Source organism: Aquarana catesbeiana, linkage group LG04 (genome assembly GCF_042186555.1).
Source record: "Aquarana catesbeiana isolate 2022-GZ linkage group LG04, ASM4218655v1, whole genome shotgun sequence".
NCBI lineage: Eukaryota > Metazoa > Chordata > Amphibia > Anura > Ranidae > Aquarana > Aquarana catesbeiana.
The window spans coordinates 473,565,344-473,588,290 of NC_133327.1; the positions used below are offsets into that span (position 1 = coordinate 473,565,344).

A 22,947-nucleotide genomic window follows, 5' to 3' on the forward strand; every position below is an offset into this window, starting at 1 on the left:
ACCCAAAAATCTCCATAGGCGATGCTTTAAAAAAATTTAAAAGTTACCAGTTTAGAGTTACAGAGGAGGTCTTTTTCTAGAATTATTTCTCTCGCTCCAACGATCACAGTGATACCTCACGTGTGATTTGAGCATTGTTTACAATATGCGGGCGTGACTAACGCATGCGGTTTCTTTGCTGCATGAGCTCGCGGGGACGGGGATGCTTTAACCACTAGAGGACCAGCCACTGCAGTAATACTGTGGCAGGTTGGCTCCCCTGGGCAAATCGCCGTAGCAATATGTCAACTGCTTTAAGACCACTAGGGGGCACCCGCGACACAACGATGAAGCCAATGTCTGTCGGGCACCCGCGATCGCTCCTGAGAGAAACAGAACGGAGATCTGTCAATGTAAATAGACAGATCTCCGTTCTTTTAGGGGAGAGGAGAGAGATCTGTAGTTCATACTAAGTACGAACAACGATCAGTCTCGTCCTCCAGGCACCAGGCAGTCCTATCCCCCCCCCAGTTAGAATCACGCCCTAGGACACACATTTAACCCCTTGATGTCAATTGTGTTCGAGTACGTCATTGCACGACCGCGCAATTGTCAGTTAAAGCAACGCAGTGCCGTATAGCAAAAAATGGCCTGGTCATTGAGGGGGCAAATCCTTCCAAGGCTTAAGTGGTTAAAAAAAATCTATTTATATATATATAGATAGATAGATAGATAGATAGATAGATAAATTTTTTTTTTTTTTTTTTTTTAAATTGTCGCTTTAAAAAAAAAAAAAATAAAATTTCTGATCACTTTTATAACAGGTACTCTTTATGAAGGGATCGGGGGTCTAAACGACAAAAACAGCGACGATTCTGAACACTGTAATTTTTTTAAATCGGCACCATTGGCAGCCGAGTAAACCTGAAGTAACGTCGGGATGTTGCTTCTGTGTTTTTACATAGGAGACTGGAACAAAGCTGTTTCTGGCTTTGTTTCAGTCTCACTCTAGCCGGCGGATGCGCCGGATCATGGCTCGGGTTTCCCGCTGGGATGGGAGGCCTGGGAAGAGCGGCGGAAGTTGGGGAGGGGACTTCCCTCCGGCTCCTTCGAAATAACAGCAGAGCAGGCATCATCCCATTAGAACCACTAAAGCCGAGGCCACATATGTGTGTATGGTCGGTGCTAAGGGGTTAAGAATGTATTGTACTTTGTAATGTCCAGCATTTGTAGTTAGACGCCCAAGGTGGCAAGGGTTTTTTTTCTGTTTTGTTTTATTTTTGCTGTTTTGATATCTGCACATTAACCACTTGCTTACTGGGCACTTAAAACCCCCTCCTGCCCAGACCAATTTTTAGTTTTCAGTGCTGTCACACTTTGAATGACAATTGCGCGTTCATGATACTCTGTACGCAAATAACATTTTTATCATTTTTTTCACACAAATGGAGCTTTCTTTTGGTGGTATTTAATCACCACTTGGGTTTTTATTTTTTGCCAAACAAAAAAAGACAAATTAAAAAAAAAAAAAAAAAACGTTTTTAGTTTGTTATAAAATTTTGCAAATGGGTCATTTTTCTCCTTCATTGATATTTGCTGATGAGGCTGCACTGATGGGCGACACCGATAGGCACAGATAAGGCAACACTGATAGGCACTGATAAGACGGCACTAATCTGTGACACTGATGAGTGGCACTGGACATTGGTAGGTGGCACTGATGGGCAATGGTAGGTAGTATTGATAGGCAGCACTAGTGATGAGGCACTGATTGGTGACATTTATTATAGGTGACACTGTGGGCACTGATGGGTGGTGCTGGTGGGCAATGGTAGGCGGCACAGAAGCCTCCGCAGAGGCTCTCCACGATCGGGACTGATGTCCCTCTCACAGCCGCCGGTGCTACCAGCATAAGGAGAAAAAAATAGCAGATAACATCACATCATTGGCTGACAGCTGATCATGTGGTAAGGGGGTCAGACTCGCAGGGGGCACGCAGGCCGCTCGAGTAAGGGAGGACGTCTATGGATGCCCTCCCGGCAAAGTAGGTCCGCGCTGTAGCCGTCTTTGGGCTATAGCGCAGGCAGGAAGAGGTTATAAACAGACTTTGTAAATAAACCACAATTGTGTTTCACCAAGATCCTGCTGTGACTCATCCAGGGGGTCACGCACAACCCACTACTGAGCTAATTTCTCACACTATATATACAGTGTGTGTGTGTGTAATATATATTATATATATATATATATATATATATATATACACACATATATATACACACACATACATATACATACATACATACACAAACACATATACATACAGTTCGGCAAAAAAGTAATTAGTCAGCCACCAATTGTGCAAGTTCTCCCACTTAAAAAGATGAGAGGCCTGTAATTGTCATCATAGGTATACCTCAACTATGAGAGACAAAATGTGGAAACAAATCCAGACAATCACATTGTCTGTTTTTTGAAAGAATTTATTTGCAAATTATGGTGGAAAATAAGTATTTGGTCAATATCAAAAGTTCATCTCAATACTTTGTTATATATCCTTTGTTGGCAATGACAGAGGTCAAATGTTTTCTATAAGTCTTCACAAGGTTGTCACACACTGTTGCTGGTATGTTGGCCCATTCCTCCATGCAGATCTCCTCTAGAGAAGTGATGTTTTGGGGCTGTCACTGGGCAACATGGACTTTCAACTCTCTCCAAAGGTTTTCTATGGGGTTGAGATCTGGAGACTGGCTAGGCCACTCCAGGACCTTGAAATGCTTCTTACGAAGCCACTCCTTCATTGCCCGGGCGGTGTGTTTGGGATCATTGTCATGCTGAAAGACCCAGCCACGTTTCATCTTCAATGCCCTTGCTGATGGGAGGAGGTTTGCACTCAAAACCTCACGATACATGGCCCCATTCATTCTTTCATGTACACAGATCAGTCGTCCCTTTGCAGAGAAACAGCCTCAAAGCATGATGTTGCCACCCCCATGCTTCACAGTAGGTATGGTGTTCTTTGGTTGCAACTCAGCATTCTCTCTCCAAACACAGCGACTTATGTTTCTACCAAACAGTTCTACTTTGGTTTCATCTGACCATATGACATTCTCCCAATCCTCTTCTGGATCATCCAAATGCTCTCTAGCAAACCTCAGATGGGCCCGGACATGTACTGGCTTAAACAGGGGGACACGTCTGGCACTGCAGGACCTGAGTCCGTGGCGGCGTAGTGTGTTACTGATGGTAGCCTTTGTTACGTTGGTCCCAGCTCTCTGCAGGTCATTCACTAGGTCCCCCCGTGTGGTTCTGGGATTTTTGCTCACCGTCCTTGTGATCATTTTGTCCCCACGGGGTGAGATCTTGCGTGGAGCCCGAGATCGAGGGAGATTATCAGTGGTCTTGTATGTCTTCCATTTTCTAAGTATTGCTCCCACAGTTGATTTCTTCACACCAATCTGCTTGCCTATTGCAGATTCAGTCTTCCCAGCCTGGTGCAGGTCTTGTTTCTGGTGTCCTTCGACAGCTCTTTGGTCTTCACCATAGTGGAGTTTGGAGTTTTCGCTTCTCGGCCTTTTGGCTAAGATCAAGTGAAGTATCTGTTCTTATCAGTTTCCAGGAGGTGGCGCTTGCTTCCGTCCCTGATCCATGGCGAGATGGAGATGGGATGGCGGTTGCTATGCAAAACCTGCTGGAGTAAAGGTGACCTGGACAGTTCGTAGCTGAAAGGGAAGCCTTCCGATGGGGATGGAGAACCACGGGGTCTGAACCGGAGGGTCCGGACCCTGGCCTTCTGGCCTGGATTGGGGCAGCTCTAGCTCCGGACAGTTATTCGGGAGAGAATGCTGGCTCCCCTTTCTCCCACCGGGGGAGCGGCCAGTATTTCCCGAATGTAATTAGGTAGGAGGGACGGAACGACCGTGAGGCTTGATGGTAAAGGGCTCTCACCAAGCTTCCAGAACTCCATGCCTTCCTGCCTGGGGTGGGGGCTGCTGTGGTCTGGGCTGGTGGCCAGGGTTGGTCTTTGAAAGCCTTTGGAGTAATGCCTCTGGAGTGGCAGTCCAGGGGTGCCATAAAATCACTGTGAGTGGCAGTCACTTTGATTTGAGGCACCACGGTCACTGCACTATAGAACACGCTTTTTTAGCACCTGACTCTTGGGCCGGGCCTTTTGGCTAGGATCAGAGGAATTTTTTATTCCTGGCCGGAGGGCCTGGTCATTGTTTTACACAATGGCCACCTTTTTCACTCTCCTCTCCACTATTCCTTCCCCATTTTTTATTTATTTTCTTTCTTTTTGATTGAATCCTATGTTTTGTCACGTCTTGTACACGTTTGTCTCACTGTGTGATGAGTAAGGTCCTCGGGCCAGCCCTGAAAGTCTTGGGAAGGGGTGGATATGGCCTTCTGGCTTTGTTCGCCCTAACTCATGGGGTCTCCTTTTGGGGGAGCCCCACCTAGTACTTGGGTGGGTTCTGTTTCGGCAGACCCTCCTGAGAGCGGGGTCAGTCTGGTTTCGGCCAGATAGACCATTGTAAAGTACCTTTGTCCCCGTATGGAGCCTAACGCCCCGGGGGATCAGGGAATTGGCACGTCTGTGTACCCGTCGCACTTTTTTGTGACCACTCTTTATGTGTGTGCACATTTTTTTGGCACCAGGTGAAGTTTTTTGGATGTGTTATGCACGCCATAGGCTTTCAATAAAAAAAAAAAAAAAATAAGAGTTTGGAGTGTGACTGTTTGAGGTTGTGGACAGATGTCTTTTATACTGATAACAAGTTCAAACAGGTGCCATTAATACAGGTAATGAGTGGAGGACAGAGGAGCCTCTTAAAGAAGAAGATACAGGTTTGTGAGAGCCAGAAATCTTGCTTGTTTGTAGGTGACCAAATACTTATTTTCCACCATAATTTGCAAATACACTCTTTTAAAAATCAGACAGACAATGTAATTGTCTGGATTTGTTTCCACATTTTGTCTCTCATAGTTGAGGTATACCTATGATGACAATTACAGGCCTCTCTCATCTTTTAAGTGGGAGAACTTGCACAATTGGTGGCTGACTAAATACTTTTTTGCCCACTGTACACACACATATACACACTCACACACAGTTGTGCTCAAATGTTTGCATACCCTGGCAGAAGATCCCCAAAATTTTCCACTTCTTATTAAGGGATTGAACAGTACTGACTTGCATAGTCAAGGCTTTGGATATCTTTTTATATCCTTTTCCATCTTTTTAAAGTTTCATTTCTTGTTACGCAGGTCTTTTGACTGTCCTTTTCTACATCCTCATGGTTCAGTGTCTAGCCTGCTTAGTGCATCCATGTAAAAGTTAACAAACTCATTGACTATTTATACACAGACATGAATTAACCTTTAATTGCCATAATAACCTGTGTGTGCCACCTTCTGTGTCTGTACCAAGGCCAAACATTCCAGGGTATGTAAACTTTTTATCAGGGCCATTTGGGTGATTTCTGTTATTATGATTTAAAAAGGATCCAAAAAACTATGTGTTTGTTATCCTTAAATAAAAGACTTTTTTTGGCATGATCAGTCATATTTTTAATATTAATGCCAAAATTTCACAATTTCTGCCAGGGTATGCAAACTTTTGAGCACACCTGTACATATACATACATACATACAGTGCCTTGCAAAAGTATTCACCCCCTTGACATTTTTCATGTTTTGTTTCCTCACAACCTGGAATTAACATGGATTGTTTGAGGATTTGCATCATTTAATTTACAGAACATGCCCACAACTTTGAAGACTTTTTTTTATTGTGAAGCAACCAACAAATAGAACAAAATAACATCAAAAGTCCATGTGCATAACTATTCACCCCCCCCCCCCCCAAAGTCAATACTTTGTAGAGCCACCTTTTGCGGCTATCACAGCTCCAAGTCGCTTTGGATAAGTCTATGAGCTTGCCACATCTTTCCACTGGGATATTTGCCCATTCCTCCTCACAAAACTGCTCCAGCTCCTTCAAGTTTGATGGTTTGCGCTTGTGAACAGCAATCTTTAAGTCTGACCACCGATTTTCTATTGGATTAAGGTCTGGGCTTTGACTAGGCCATTCCAACACATTTACATGTTTCCCCTTAAACCACTCAAGTCTTGCTTTAGCAGTATGTTTTTTGGGGTCATTGTCCTGCTGGAAGGCGAACCTCCGTCCTAGCCTCAAATCACACACACAGAGTGGTACAGGTTTTACTCAAGAATATCCCTGTATTTAGCACCATCATTTTTTCCTCAACCCTGACCAGTTTCCCAGTCTCGACTGCTGAAAAACATGGTGTTCTTTGGGTGATGTGATGTGTTGGGTTTGCGCCAGACATAGTTTTTTCTTTGATGGCCAAAAAGTTCAATTTTACTCTCATCAGACCAGAGCACCCTTTGGGAGTCTCCCACATGCCTTTTCGCAAACTCAAAACGTGCCATTTTGTTATTTGCTAAAAGTAATGGCTTTCTTCTGGCCACTCTGCCATAAAGCCCAACTGGAGCATATGGCTTATTGTTGTCCTATGTACAGATACTCCAGTCTCTGCTGTGGAACTCTGCAGCTCCTCCAGGGTTACCTTAGGTCTCTGTGCTGCCTCTCTGATTAATGTCCTCCTTGCCCGGTACAGGAGTTTTGGTGTGGGGCGGCCTCTTGGCAGGTTTGCTGTTGTGCCATGTTTTTTCCATTTGGTTATGATATATTTGATGGTGCTCCTAGGGATCATCAAAGATTTGGATATTTTTTTTTTATAACTTAACCCTGACTTGTACTTCTCAACACCATTGTTCCTTACTTGTTTGGAGAGTTCCTTGGTCTTCAGGGCAGTGTTTGGTTAGTTGTGCCTTTTGCTTAGGTGTTATAGCCTCTGGGGCCTTTCAAAAAGGTGTGTATATGTAATGACAGATCACGTGACACTTAGATTGCACACTAGTTTTTTTATGGGCTTCATAACAAAGGGGGTGAATACATACACACATGCCAATTATCAGTTTTTTATTTCTGAAAAATAGTTTTAATGTATATATTTTTCTAATTTTACTTTACCAACTTATGCCCTGTACACACGACCGGTTTTGCCTTGGAATAAACTCCGAAGGTTTCTCCGACGGAACTCCGAAGGAATTCCGCTCAAGCGGTCTTGCCTACACATGGTCACACCAAAGTCCGACCGTCCAGAACACGGTGTACAACATGTACAACGGGACAAGAAAAAGGAAGCGCAATAGCCAGTAGCTTCCGTCTCGTACTTGCTTCAGAGCATGCGTCGTTTTTGGTCTGTCGGAACAGCATACAGACGAGCGGGTTTCCCGATAGGAATTGGTTCCGTCGGAAATATTTAGAACATGTTCCATTTCTAGCTCCGTCAGAATTTTTGAAAAAAAAAAGTCCGATGAGGCATACACACGATCGGAATAGACGATGAAAAGCTTCCGTCAGACTTTTTCTGTCGGACATTCTGCTCGTGTGTACGTGGCATTACACTATTGTGTTCTAATACATCACATATAATTCAGATTAAAAAAAACATTGAACTAAAGGCTGTTATATAACAAAATAGGTAAAAAACCAAGGGGGTGAATACTTTTGAAAGGCACTGTAGCCCTAACTGCCTGCTTTTAAAGTGGAGCTTTCAGTAACTTTGCAAGTCTGCATAAAAAAATTAATTCCTTACATGTCATAATATACATCAGCAGTATCATCATCAAAAAAAAAAAAAAACCTGTACATTGTATCATTAAAATGTAGCCCTTCGGCTGCATTTTAATCACTTCACTTTTGCACCCAGGCCAATTTTCAGCTTTCAGCGCTGTCACTTTTTAAATGACAATTGCGCAGACATGCTACACTGTACCCAAATTAAATTTTTATCATTTTGTTACCACAAATAGCGCTTTCTTTTGGTGGTATTTGATCACCCCTGCGTTTTTTATTTTTGGCTAAACGAATAAAAAAAGACCGAAAATTTTGAAAAAAAAAAAAAAAATAGTTTCTTTGTTTTTGTTATAAAATTTTGTAAAAAAGTAAGTTTCCTCCTTCACTGATGGGCACCGATGAGGTGGCACTGATGGGCACCGATAGGCGGCACAGAAAGGCTGCACTGATGGGTACTTATGGGTGGCACTGATAGATGGCACTGCTGGGCACTGATAGGTGGCACTGATGGGAATTGATGGGCACTGATAGCTGGCACTGATTTAACTGATAGGCATCAGTGGCAGGCATTGGGGATGGGCACTGATTGGAATATCCCTGGTGGTCTAGGGTGGCATACCTGGTGGTCTAGGGTGGTGGCCATCCCTGGTGGTCCTGGCGGCATCCTGGTGGTCCTGGGCGGGCATCTGAGGGGGGCTGCGCTGATAAACAATCAGCACAGACCCCCCCGTCAGGAGTGCAGCCGATCGGCTCTCCTCTACTCGCGTCTGTCAGACGCGAGTAAGGAAAAGCCGATCAATGGCTCTTCCTGTTTACATCGTGATTAGCCGTGATTGGACACGGCTGATCACGTGGTAAAGAGTCTCTGTCAGAGACTCTTTACCTAGATTGGAGTTGCGGTGTGATACAAATATGCGTCAGCATTAGCATCCAGGATTTAGCCACTACTGACCCTGGATACCACCTAAAAATTGTGGCACCATCCCTATAAAGAAGAAACCAAATTAAACTATGCTAAGACTGCTTTAATGTTATTTCTAGTACCGTATTTGTCACACATTGTTTAATTTTTCCTATTTTACCAACTGTCTCCTGCTTTGTTTTTCATTAGTTGACAAAAAATGAGAGATTGCATATAGATAGTATATGAACTATATATATTACTGTTTGCAGAATAACAAAAACCAAACAGACTTGGTATATTCAAACATGAAACTCTAATGCCCCGTACACACGATCGGACTTTCCGACAACAAAACCGTGGAATTTTGTTCAAAGGTTGTTGGCCCCAACTTGTCTTGCATCCACACGGTCACACAAATGTTGGCCAACAATTACGAACGTGGGAGCGTGGTGACGTACGATGAGCTGATAAGAAGGAAGTTCAATAGTCATGTGATATTTCCATTACGAACGCTAGTTTTACAAGACCGAGCGCTTCAGGCTCGTACTTGATTCCGAGCATGCATAAACTTTTGTGCGACGGACTTGTGTACACATGATCGGAAAGTCCAACAACAAAGTTTTGTTGGCGGAAAATTTGAGAACCTGCTAGCAAACAAGCTCACATCCAACATTTCCCGTCGGAAAGTCCGACCGTGTGTACGCGGGCATTAGGCCTCATGCACACTGGACATTTTTACAGCTGCTGTTTTTGGCTTCAGTTGTTTTTTTCTGCAGCCAGTAAACTCTACAGCATGTTATCCTATGTGTCCGTTTTTTGGCAAGGGCGTTTTCTGGCTGGAAAACTCCCCAGAGCTAGTGGGTTTGAAGAGAAGATTTTCAGCTGTAAAAACGCTCTTATGCCCTGTACAAATGATAGGATTTTCCAACAACAAAATCCATGTGTTTTTTTTCCGACGGATGTTGGCTCAAACTTGTCTTGCATACACACGGTCACACAAATTTCGTCGGAAATTCTGAACGTCGGAAAAATGAAGTTCAATAGCCATTGCGGCTCTTCTGCTTGATTCCGAGCATGCGTGGAACTTTGTGCGTCGGAATTGTGTACACACGATCGGAATTTACGACAACGGATTTTGTTGTCGGAAAATTTGAGAAACAGCTCTCAAATTTTGTGTTCCGATGGAAAATGTCCCGATGGAGCCTACACACGGTCGAAATTTCCGACAACAAGCTCCTATAGAACATTTTACACCGGAAAATCCTATCGTGTATACAGGGCATAACTCTGAAAAACACTGGGTATTCTGCATTTAAGAGAGTTTGAGCCATAAGCTTTCGTGGGAGTTTTTCTAGCTAAAAAGTAGCTAGAAAACACTACTGCAAAACTCATTCTACAGCTAACGCCAATAGCATTATTATAACGTCAAGTGTGCATGAGGCCTAATTTGCCTTTAATATTGGTTGAATAAAGTTTGGCACATTTTTTTTTTTTTTTTTTTTGTAAATCTAATGGCTCGTTTTATTTTCTATCAAGTTCAAGACAATAAAATGAAACAGTCCTAATGCTGAAAGGAAAAAAAAAGCTGTAAATACAAATACAACTAGGTAGTGTTGCATACAAAACATGTCTGTGTGTTTCTGTCATATTCACATCATTATATAAGTCCGCTATACTTACCAACATAACTACAGTAGCAATAAGTCTGGTTGGTTCGAACATCTTTTTAAGCTGTTTCACCGGTCCCATAAGAAAACAAGTGCTAGTAAAAAATAAGAGAAATAACTTTCTTTGAATTTTCATATAGATTGGTTATTTTATATTGTATGTGCATTACAATCATTTGTACAGGTACCAAGGATTCTATCTGTCTATAAACCACAATGTCTGGGCTATATCTACCCACACACAACAAACATAATTACCGGGGGTCATTTAAGAGGGCAGTACATTTGAAAACTTGGGGCGTGGCTGTACGGCAACCAATGATGAGATTCTACGTCTGATGCGGTGTCACGAACGGGAGAGGTGAGAGAGACAGCTAGGAGGATTTACAGCGCTAAGCGTTCCGGGTCTGTTTGACCACAGCATACGGCTCTAAGCTCGGTGACCACCTATCTGCACTCTTGGCAAGCTCTTTTATTATGTGACACATCTGAGTGCAATATTTAAGGATTTGTTTTGGTTTTTAAATAAATGGTTTGCAATATCACACTATTGGAAGCTTTTTATCGTTTCATGCTTACTGATGGGAAGTTCCTCCCCTATTGAATGGTGCTGGAAGCCGAGGTTTGATTAAAACCCTGTTGGTTTTCTAACAGCTTGTTTGCCGCGCATGAGAATGCAAGGCATAATCTTCTGGTGAGTGCGATTTCAACAGGGAGTGGAACACAATCACAGGTGGTGTGGTGGAAGATATTCTTAATATTCAAAGAAGAAGACTAGCTGAGGCGGGTTTTTACCAAGCCTCCCATTTTAGCCTTGGAGGACGTTGGAAGACGAGCGCAGAACTTGCTGAACCTACAGGCCCTTACCACCTAGATTTCTTGAGGGCTCTTCAGTTGAGCCACTTCCTCAAATCTATTCCGCCTCCCTTGAATGCCCAACCACTTACCACATTTGAGGACATATGTTCAACATCGGTGGTATTACCGCATACACGTTCTCTGACATATGCCATCCTGAATACTTCCGCACCAGACTTTGTCCCACCGGGCTTACTTAAATGGGAAAAAGAACTAAACTGTAGCTTTAACATAACCAAAAGACAACAAATTCTTAGATTTGCGCACAAATCTTCGATATGTGCCAAGACTCAAGAAACGAATTACAAAATTTTATCACGCTGGTATAGAACCCCAGCACTCTTACACAAATACTTCCCAACGACATATGAACTCTGCTGGCGATGCCAAGCAGAAAAAGGGACACTATTACACGTATTCTGGTCGTGCTCTAAACTGACGAACTTCTGGCAAACAATAGAGACGACGATACAGAAATTCACAGACTATAACATTACTAATGACCCAGCATTTTTTCTCTTACATGCATCAAATATACCCACAAAGATATATAAAAAGTCTGTGCTCCGACATCTTCTGGACGCAGCTAAAGCTTGTATCCCACTACATTGGAAATCCCCAAAACCCCCAACTATAGACCTATGGATCAAAAAAGTAGAAGAAATGAAACTAATGGAAGACCTTATCCATACCGCTCAAAACAGACATGAGAAATTTTCTAATACATGGCAGTTGTGGAATATGTTCATATACTCTAGTGAGGGCCAGGCCCTGCGAGAAACCTTTATAACTCACTAACCAACCACAACGTAAATTAAATTACCGAAATCTGCACCTGAGATACAAGATAAATGTGTTTATAGCTATACCTAAGCGACTCCTTCAGATACTCCATGATCGCGGAGAACACCCCCCCCCCCCCCACCTCTCCACTCCTCCTCTCAATCTTTCTCTTTTCCTAATCTTAGGACTCTACTGTAATGTTTTGAGAAAAAAGGAAAAAGACGGGAGGGAGCCCGGGGGACTGTACCAGCCTAACCCACTATACTATAAGGAATGCGTAAAGTCTTAACCAAAGCGGAGTGGGGCCCGATATTAACGGGCACATCCCACAGCGTCATCTTAGTAGTGTCGCACAATGAATAAGAATGTTTGTTGACCAATACAGCAATTGTGCCCACCAGGATACGTACAATTATCTTCCAATAATAACGCTTATTGTATTATATAGTTGTGTTATGCGCTATGTTTGACGATGTTTTACTGTATACTATTTTATGTCGGTCCATGTGGGCCCCTTTGCCTGTTATAAATAAAAAATAAAAAAAAAAAATAAAAAATATTCAAAGAAGATTTTTCCTGATATAAGGACTTCATCACTATGCACGAATTGTTCACTTGATTTATTTATGGACACATTCACACATGGAGATTTTTTTAAATATTTTATTTATTTAATTGGTTATTTATTGGTTTGAAATTTATCACAGATTCAGTTATTCAGCGCCACTGTTTTGTCTTTAAAACACTTTATTGATTCATTTGAAAACTTAGTTTGTTCAGGATAATCTATAAAGTTTTACTAAACCTAGGACCCTGCACTCACTATATCTTGTCTCTCACAGTACACAGAACATGGTAATGTAATTATTTTAGTAAATATAAACTGCTAAATACCTTTTCTCAACAGCAATATATTGCAGTCTTGTGACTTCCAGTGTCTAGCCGAGCACTGGTTAACCATTTGACAACTGGGCACCTTCACCTCCTTCCTGCCCAGGCCATTTTTCAGCTTTCAGCGCTGTCGCACTTTGAATGACAATTGCGCGGTCATGCAACACTGCACCCAAAATGAAATTTTTATACATTCTTTGAGACCGATAGAGCTTTCTTTTGGTGGTAATCACCAGGGTTATTTTTTGCTAAACAAACTAAAAAAAGACTGAAAATTTTTGAAAATAAAAAATTTTTTTCTTAGTTTTCCTTATAAAATTTTGTAAATACAGTGGAACCTCGGATTATGAGCATAATACATTCCAGGAGTATGCTCGTAATCCAAAGTGCTCGCATATCAAAGCGAGTTTTCCCATTGAAATCAATGGAAACGAAAATTAGTTCCGCATTGACTTCAATGGGATGCAATACCGCATGCGGCCAGAGGCAGGGAGCGGCGGACAGCCTCGGAAATGGCCGAGAAGGCTCGAGGACACTTCGGCGGACCTCGGAAAGACTTCCTACCCGAGATTTGCGAGGTCAGATGTGCTGTACTCTGGCCTTTCTGTGCATTTCTGAACATTACGCTCGGCTCTGCTCGGCTCCGGCTCGCCCCCCAACTCAGGCCAAAAGCGGTACTGCACACCACTTTGGCCGAGACAACACTCGCAAACCGAGTTACGATTTTTAAACATACAGTGCTCATATTGCGAAATGCTAGTTAACCACGTTACTCGCAATGCGAGGTTCCACTGTAAGTAATTTTTCTCCTTCACTGATGTGCGCTGATGAGGCTGCATTGATGGACACTGATATGTTGCACTGAGACACACTGACAGGCAGCACTGATGGGCACGGTGGGCACTGTTGGGGCTGCACTGATGATCAGTACCCCGATTACCAGTGTAGATGTCCCCTGTGTGGATTGCCACTGATCAGCTCTCCTCTCGCCCCGTCAGCTGTGTCCCAAGAATGTGGCGATCACAGAAAACTGCTGATGCGCGCTGCAGGGGGCGCAGGAAGCATGAGCACAGGAGAACGTCATATGACACCCTCCCAGCAATGTGTGGTCACGCTGTAGCTGTCATTCGGCTATAGCGCGGTCGTGAAGGGGTTAAGGTGGTTGGAAACCCTCACATATACAAAGTGAAGTGAACAGCCTCAGATGATACAGAGTGAAACCAATCCTCATACTTGTTTATCTGTAGTCTTCTCAACACCCCTTCAAAAGGGTGGATCATTTTTTTAAATCTTTCTTTATATTTTAGGAGCACAGAAGGGGGCCGGAAAGACTGCACTTACAGTATGTGAGAGCTGATTGAAGGAAGGGAACACACCCCCATTTACACAGCAGAAGAACGGTGTTCTGAATAGAATGTTATCTTGTATCAGGAAAACTTCTCAGAAGTGACTCATGCTCATATTAGAGGAAGGAAGTAACAGAGAGAGACACGACACTTAGGCCCTGTTCACACCTGAGCGATTTTCTGCTTGAAACTTGTAGCTCTAAAACGCTCAACAAGCCAAGTCCTATTCATTTCAATGGCCCCTGTTCACATATAAGCGTTCTGTTGTCTGAAGCAAAACACCTGTCACTCAAAAAAGTACATGAGCTTCTTTTTGGCAGATTACAAGTGTTTTTGGCCCTATAGACTTCAATAGAAACACCTGAGCTTGAGCATTTTACAAGCACTTTGTCGCTCGTTTTCTGCTCAAACAACAGATCCCCACCCCTAATTTCCGTCTCCTCCCCCTAATGCTTTCTATTAGCTAAACAAAAACACCTGAAGCTGTAAAACGCTTGTAATTTGCTTCTAAAACTCTTTAAAAATGCTTGTAAAAATCTGCAAAAAAGGCTCAAAAAATATGAAAAACACCAGTAAATCATTATGCTCAGGTTTGAATGGAGCCTTAGAGCTTAGGAGAGAGATAAGTAAACACTGCAGATACAGTATCTCACAAAAGTGAGTACACCCCTCACATTTTTGTAAATATTTTATTATATCTTTTCATGTGACAACACTGAAGAAATAGTGGTGCACCAAATGGGAATTTTGATGCTGAAACCGAAAATGCAGGATGCACTTTGCCGAAAACCGTAACTGAAAATGACAGCTTTTAAAAAATATTTATATTTTTATATATAATTGCATTATATTCAACTTTTAAATTAATATTAATTTAAATACAAGTTTATTGTTGGCTAATATTGGCTCAAGAAAAATGCAGTCTAACCATCTCTTGTATCATATCCACAGTCACTAACCATCTCTAGTATCATGTCCACAGTCTCTAACCATCTCTTGTATCATGTCTGCAATCTCTTACTTAACCAGTTGCAGACCACCGCGCGACGGGTACGTCCTTGCCTGCCCGCGGGTGGGGGGCCTGCGGCGGTCGGCAAATCTTCCCCGGCGATTCGTGGCCCCCCCCCTCGCAATCGCTCCCAGCCAATGGGATCATTTCCCTGCCTCCAGCGCCGAGGAGAAAAGACTGTAATGTGAGTGCACAACACACACACACATACAGTAGAACATGCCAGGCACACATTACATCCCCCCCAATCACACCCCCCCCCCCCCGTCACACTGACACCAAGCAGTTTTTTTTTTCTGATTACTGCATGGTGTCAGTTTGTGACAGTTAGTGTGGTAGGGCAGTTAGTATTAGCCCCCTTTAGGTCTGGGATACCCCCCTAACCCCCCCCAATAAAGTTTTAACCCCTTGATCACCCCCCGTCGCCAGTGTCGCTAAGCGATTGTTTTTCTGATAACTGTATTAGTGTCACTGGTGATGCTAGTTAGGGAGGTAAATATTTAGGTTAGCCGTCAGCATTTTATAGCGACAGGGACCCCCATATACTATCTAATAAATGTTTTAACCCCTTTATTGCCCCCTAGTTAACCCTTTCACCAGTGATCACCGTATAACTGTTACGGGTGACACTGGTTAGTTCGTTTATTTTTTATAGTCTCAGGGAACCCGCCGTTTATTACCAAATAAAGGTTTAGCCCCCTGATCGCCCGGCGGTGATATCCATCCCCCCAGGCAGCGTCAGATTAGCGCCAGTACCGCTAACACCCACGCACGCAGCATACGCCTCCCTTAGTGGTATAGTATCTGAACGGATCAATATCTGATCCGATCAGATCTATACTAGCATCCCCAGCAGTTTAGGGTTCCCAAAAACGCAGTGTTAGCGGGATCAGCCCAGATACCTGCTAGCACCTGCGTTTTGCCCCTCCACCCAGCCCAGCCCACCCCACCCAAGTGCAGTATCGATCGATCACTGTCACTTACAAAACACTAAACGCATAACTGCAGCGTTCGCAGAGTCAGGCCTGATCCCTGCGATCGCTACCAGTTTTTTGGTAGCGTTTTGGTGAACTGGCAAGCACCAGCCCCAGGCAGCGTCAGGTTAGCGCAAGTAACGCTAACACCCACGCACGCACCGTACACCTCCCTTAGTGGTATAGTATCTGATCCGATCAGATCTATACTAGCATCCCCAGCAGTTTAGGGTTCCCAAAAACGCAGTGTTAGGGGGATCAGCCCAGATACCTGCTAGCACCTGCGTTTTGCCCCTCCGCCCGGCCCAGCCCAGCCCACCCAAGTGCAGTATCGATCGATCACTGTCACTTACAAAACACTAAACACATAACTGCAGCGTTTGCAGAGTCAGGCCTGATCCCTGCGATCACTGTTTTTTGGTAGCGTTTTGGTGAACTGGCAAGCACCAGCGGCCTAGTACACCCCGGTCGTAGTCAAACCAGCACTACAGTAACACATGGTGACGTGGCAAGTCCCATAAGTGCAGTTCAAGCTGGTGAGGTGGCAAGCACAAGTAGTGTCCCGCTGCCACCAAGAAGACAAACACAGGCCCGTCGTGCCCATAATGCCCTTCCTGCTGCATTCACCAATCCTAATAATTGGGAACCCACCACTTCTGCAGCGCCCGTACTTCCCCCATTCACATCCCCAACCAAATGCAGTCGGCTGCATGAGAGGCATTTTTATGTCCTCCCGAGTACCTCTACCCAACTAACCCCCCCAAAAAAGATGTGTCTGCAGCAAGCGCGGATATAGGCGTGACACCCACTATTATTGTCCCTCCTGTCCTGATAATCCTGGTCTTTGCATTGGTGAATGTTTTGAATGCTACCATGCACTAGTTGAGTATTAGCGTAGGGTACAGCATTGCACAAACTAGGCACACTTTCACAGGGTCTCCCAAGATGCCATCGCATTTTGAGAGACCCAAACCTGGAACCGGTTACAGTTATAAAAGTTAGTTACAAAAAAAAGTGTAAAAAAAAAATAAATATATATATAAAAAATAAATAAATAAATAGTTGTCGTTTTATTGTTCTCTCTCTCTCTATTCTCTCTCTATTGTTCTGCTCTTTTTTACTGTATTCTATTCTGCAATGTTTTATTGTTATTATGTTTTATCATGTTTGCTTTTCAGGTATGCAGTTTTTTATACTTTACCATTTACTGTGTTTTATTGTTAACCATTTTTTTGTCTTCAGGTACGCCATTCACGACTGAGTGGTTATACCAGAATGATGCCTGCAGGTTTAGGTATCATCTTGGTATCATTCTTTTCAGCCAGCGGTCGGCTTTCATGTAAAAGCATTTCTAGCGGCTAATAAGCCTCTAGACTGCTTTTACAAGCAGTGGGAGGGAATGCCCCCCCCAACCGTCTTCCATGTTTTTCTCTGGCTCTACTGTCTCAACAGGGAACTTGAGAATACAGCCGGTAATTCAGCCAGCTGACCATAGAGCTGATCAGAGACCAGAGTGGCTCCAAACAGCTCTATGGCCTAAGAAACCGGAAGCTATGAGCATTTTATGACTTAGATTTCGCCGGATGTAAACAGCGACATTGGGAAATTGGGAAAGCATTTTATCACACCGATCTTGGTGTGGTCAGATGCTTTGAGGGCAGAGGAGAGATCTAAGGTTAATAGACCCCAATTTTTTCAAAAAAAGAGTACCTGTCACTACCTATTGCTATCATAGGGGATATTCACATTCCCTGAGATAACAATAAAAATGATTAAAAAAAAATGAAAGGAATAGTTTAAAAGTAAGATAAAAAAGCAAAAAAATAATAAAGAAAAAAAAAATTTAAAAAAAGCACCCCTGTCCCCCCCTGCTCTGGCGCTAAGGCGAACGCAAGCATTGGTTTGGCGTCAAATGTAAACAGCAATTGCACCATGCATGTGAGGTATCACCGCAAAGGTCAGATCGAGGGCAGTAATTTTAGCAGTAGACCTCCTCTGTAAATCTAAAGTGGTAACCTGTAAAGGCTTTTAAAAATTTATTTATTTTGTTGCCACTGCACGTTTGTGCGCAATTTTAAAGCATGTCATGTTTGATATCCATGTACTCTGCCTAAGATCATCTTTTTTATTTCATCAAACATTTGGGCAATATAGTGTGTTTTAGTGCATTAAAATTTAAAAAAGTGTGTTTTTTCCCCAAAAAATGCGTTTGAAAAATCGCTGCGCAAATACTGTGTGAAAAAAAAGTGAAACACCACCATTTTAATCTGTAGGGCATTTGCTTTAAAAAAAAAAAAAAAAAAAATATATATATATATATATATATATATATATATATATATATATATATAATGTTTGGGGGTTCAAAGTAATTTTCTTGCAAAAAAAAATAATTTTTTCATGTAAACAAAAAGTGTCAGAAAGGGCTTTGTCTTCAAGTGGTTAGAAGAGCGGGTGATATGTGACATAAGCTTCTAAATGTTGTGCATAAAATGCCAGGACAGTTCAAACCCCCCCAAATGACCCCATTTTGGAAAGTAGACACCCCAAGCTATTTGCTGAGAGGCATGTCGAGTCCATGGAATATTTTATATTGTGACACAAGTTGCGGGAAAGAGACAAATTTTTTTTTTTTTTTTTTTTTTTTTGCACAAAGTTGTCACTAAATGATATATTGCTCAAACATGCCATGGGAATATGTGAAATTACACCCCAAAATACATTCTGTTGCTTCTCCTGAGTACGGGGATACCACATGTGTGAGACTTTTTGGGAGCCTAGCCGCGTACGGGACCCCGAAAACCAAGCACCGCCTTCAGGCTTTCTAAGGGCGTAAAATTTTGATTTCACTCTTCACTGCCTATCACAGTTTCGGAGGCAATGGAATGCCCAGGTGGCATAAAACCCCCCAAATTACCCTATTTTGGAAAGTAGACACCCCAAGCTATTTGCTGAGAGGTATAGTGAGTATTTTGCAAACCTCACTTTTTGCCACAAAGTTTTGAAAATTGAAAAAAGAGAAAAAAAATGTTTTTTCTTGTCTTTCTTCATTTTCAAAAACAAATGAGAGCTGCAAAATACTCACCATGCCTCTCAGCAAATAGCTTGGAGTGTCTACTTTCCAAAATGGGGTCATTTGGGGGGGGTTGTGCCATCTGGGCATTTTATGGCCTTCAAAACTGTGATAGGTAGTGAGGAGTGAAATCAAAAATTTACGCCCTTAGAAATCCTGAAGGCGGTGATTGGTTTTCCGGGCCCTGTACGCGGCTAGGCTCCCAAAAAGTCCCACACATTTGGTATCCCCGTACTCAGGAGAAGCAGCTGAATGTATTTTGGGGTGCAATTCCACATATGCCTATGGCCTGTGTGAGCAATATATCATTTAGTGACAACTTTTTGTAATTTTTTTTTTTTTTGTCATTATTCAATCATTTGGGACAAAAAAAATTAATATTCAATGGGCTCAACATGCCTCTCAGCAATTTCCTTGGGGTGTCTACTTTCCAAAATGGGGTCATTTGGGGGGGTTTTGAACTGCCCTGCCATTTTAGCACCTCAAGAAATGACATAGGCAGTCATAAACTAAAAGCTGTGTAAATTCCAGAAAATGTACCCTAGCTTGTAGACGCTATAACTTTTGCTCAAACCAATAAATATACACTTATTGACATTTTTTTTACCAAAGACATGTGGCCGAATACATTTTGGCCTAAATGTATGACTAAAATTGAGTTTATTGGATTTTTTTTATAACAAAAAGTAGAAAATATCATTTTTTTTCAAAATTTTCGTTTTTTTTCCATTTATAGCGCAAAAAATAAAAATGGCAGAGGTGATCAAATACCATCAAAAGAAAGCTCTATTTGTGGGAAGAAAATTACGCAAATTTCGTTTGGGTACAGCATTGCATGACCGTGCAATTAGCAGTTAAAGCGACGCAGTGCCAAATTGTAAAAAGTGCTCTGGTCAGGAAGGGGGTAAATCCTTCCGGGGCTGAAGTGGTTAAACCCACTGCTAATAGTATTAGCAAAATTTCCATTTGGTGTACCTCTAGCAGACATTACATAGGAGATGGTCAGAGAATGCAGACATGATACAAGAGATCAATGCAGCCTACCAATGCACGTCAGATGCAGCCTTGCCAGTGCATGTCAGATACAGCCTTGCCAGTCCCTGTGGGATGCAGCCTGCCTGTGCCCATCAGACACAGCCTGCCTGTCAGATGCAGCCTCACCAGTGCCTGTGGATGCAGCCTGCCTGTGCCCATAAGATGCAGCCTCTCACCAGCGCCTGTGGATGCAGCCTGCCTGTGCCCATAAGATGCAGCCTCTCACCAGTGCCTGTGGGATGAAGTCTGCCTGTGCCCATAAGATGCAGCTTGCCTGTGCCCATAAGATGCAGCCTCTCGCCAGTGCCTGTGGGATGCAGCCTGCCTGTGCCCATAAGATGCAGCCTCTCACCAGTGCCTGTGGGATGCAGCCTGCCTGTGCCCAGATCAGAGTGGCAATCTCCCACTGTGTCACGGAGCTGGATTTGAATTGTCTGGGCCATAGTAACAATGTCCCGACTCCTGTGATCACGTCACACTGATTCAATGTCCCGGCATTGGATCAGTGTGCCGTCTATTACAGGAGGTGGGTCATTGTTACTGCAGCCTGGGCAATTCAGCTCCCTGACACAGGGAAATCGCCGCTCTACAAGGAGAGGAGGAGGAAGGGGAGGACAGGACCTTGAGCAGCCAGGATGACACCCTGCAATGGAGAGCACCCAGCGGTGCAGCCACCACTACTGTGCCTTATCTCAATTTTCTTTTTTTGGCTGCCAAAATTTCAGTGCATCCCTAGAAATGACACTTTGCTACAATGTAAAGTAGTGAGTGTACAGATTGTATAAGTGTAAATTTGCTGTCCCCTCAAAATAACTCAACACACAGCCATTAACGTCTAAACCGCTGGCAACAAAAGTGAATACACCCCTTAGTGAAAATGTCCAAATTGAGCCCAAAGTGTCAATATTTTGTGTGGGCACCATTATTTTCCAGCACTGCCTTAACCCTCTTGGGCACGGAGTTCCCCAGAGCTTCACAGGTTGCCACTGGAGTCTCCTCTACTCCTCCATGACGACATCATGGAGCTGGTGGATGTTAGAGACCTTGCGCTCCGCTACCTTGCATTTGAGGAAGCCCCACAGATGCTCAATAGGGTTTAGGTCTGGAGACATGCTTGGCCAGTCATCACCTTTACCCTCAGCTTCTTTAGCAAGGCAGTGGTCATCTTGGAGGTGTGTTTGAGGTCCTTATGTTGAAATACTGCCCTGAGGTCCAATCTCCAAAGGGAGGAGATCATGCTCTGCTTCAGTATGTCACAGTACATGTTGGCATTCATGGTTCCCTCAATAAACTATAGTCCCCCAGTGCCGGCAGCACTCATGCAGCTCCAGATCATGACATTCCCACCACCATGCTTGACTGTAGGCAAAACACACTTGGCACCATCTGAACCAAATAAGCTTGTCTTCAGCAAACTGTTAGCGGGCTTTCTTGTGCATTTGAGGATGCCCCACAGATGCAGACACCAACACATGGTCTGAGCACTGACAGGTTGAATCCCCCCACCCCACCCTCTGCAGCAATGCTGGCAGCACTCATACGTCAAGTTCCCAAAGGCATCCTTTGGATATGACGCTGAGCACGTGCACTCAACTTCTTTGGTTGACCATGGCGAGGCCTGTTCTGAGTGGAACCTGTCCTGTTAAACCAGTGTATGGTCTTGGCCACCATGCTGCAGCTTAGTTTCAGGGTCTTGGCAATCTTCTTATAGCCTAGGCCATCTTTATGTAGAGCAACAATTCTTTTTTTTCAGATCCTCAGAGAGTTCTTTGCCATGGGGTGCCATGTTGAACTTCCAGTGACCAGTATGAGAGAGTGAGAGTGAGAGTGAGAGTGATAACACCAAATTTAACATACCTGCTCCCCATTCACACCTGAGACCTTGTGACACTAACAAGTCACATGACCCCAGGGAGGGAAAATGGCGAATTGGGCCCAATTTGGAAATTTTCACTTAGGGGTGTACTCACTTTTGTTGCCAGCGGTTTGGACATTAATGGCTGTGTGTTGAGTTATTTTGAGGGGCAGCAAATTTACACTGTTATACAAGCTGTACACTCACTACTTTTCAAAGTGTCATTTCTTCAGTGTTGTCACATGAAAATATATAATAAAATATTTACAAAAATGTGAGGGGTGTACTCACTTTTGTGAGATATGGAATCTGAGCAAAGCACATACACAGTGACTGAGGTTTACAACAAGCTTGTACTTGGAGTTTTCATTCTCATGACTGTCCTATGAGGCTGCACGACCCCTCACATTCTGCCTGGACATTGTTGATTGGCCCTGTGCTGATCACATGCACCCTCCCCCCATAAAAAGAAAAAACTCTCTAGCAATACACATCAAACTGAGCATGTGCAGAGCGTGCCCAAGGTTCTGTACTATCAGGAGATTTCTTGGGGACAGTAAAAGAAGGGGAGGATCAGAGAAAACAGGATCAAACAGCCTTTTTACACAATGCAGAGGATTAACCCCCTAGGTTCCACAATAAGTATAAAAAGCATGCCTTACTGCATATACATACTGATTTTACTCTTGTGGGTTTAGTAACACTTTAACCACTTCAATACCAGGCACTTTCCCCACTTCCTGATCAAGCCAATTTTCAGCTCTGTCGCACTTTGAATGACAATTGCGCGGTCATGCTACACTGTACACAGACACATTTTTTAATCATTTTGTTCCCACAAATATAGCTTTCTTTTGGTGGTATTTGATCACCTCTGGGGTTTTTATTTTTTGCTGAATTAAAA

The 22,947-nt window shown here is 43.3% G+C and overlaps 1 protein-coding gene and 1 pseudogene across 9 annotated transcripts in view; one reads left to right on the plus strand and one right to left on the minus strand.

Annotated features, from left to right (window-relative positions):
* SFT2D1 (SFT2 domain containing 1) overlaps nucleotides 1–22,947 on the minus strand; it is a 790,079-nt gene that overhangs the window by 391,769 nt on the left and 375,363 nt on the right. For 7 of the 9 annotated variants that reach the window (XR_012243942.1, XM_073627597.1, XM_073627599.1 and 4 more), the window contains one exon: nucleotides 10,233–10,314. The exons of the other annotated variants lie outside the window; for them this stretch is intronic. Coding sequence is in view for 6 of the 7 variants with exons in the window: in XM_073627597.1 (XP_073483698.1) it covers nucleotides 10,233–10,314 (82 nt within the window). In the remaining variant the exon portion in view is untranslated. The remainder of the gene's footprint in view (nucleotides 1–10,232; nucleotides 10,315–22,947) is intronic. 9 annotated transcript variants of the gene reach the window in all.
* On the plus strand, nucleotides 3,540–3,672 carry LOC141141931 (U2 spliceosomal RNA; annotated as a pseudogene).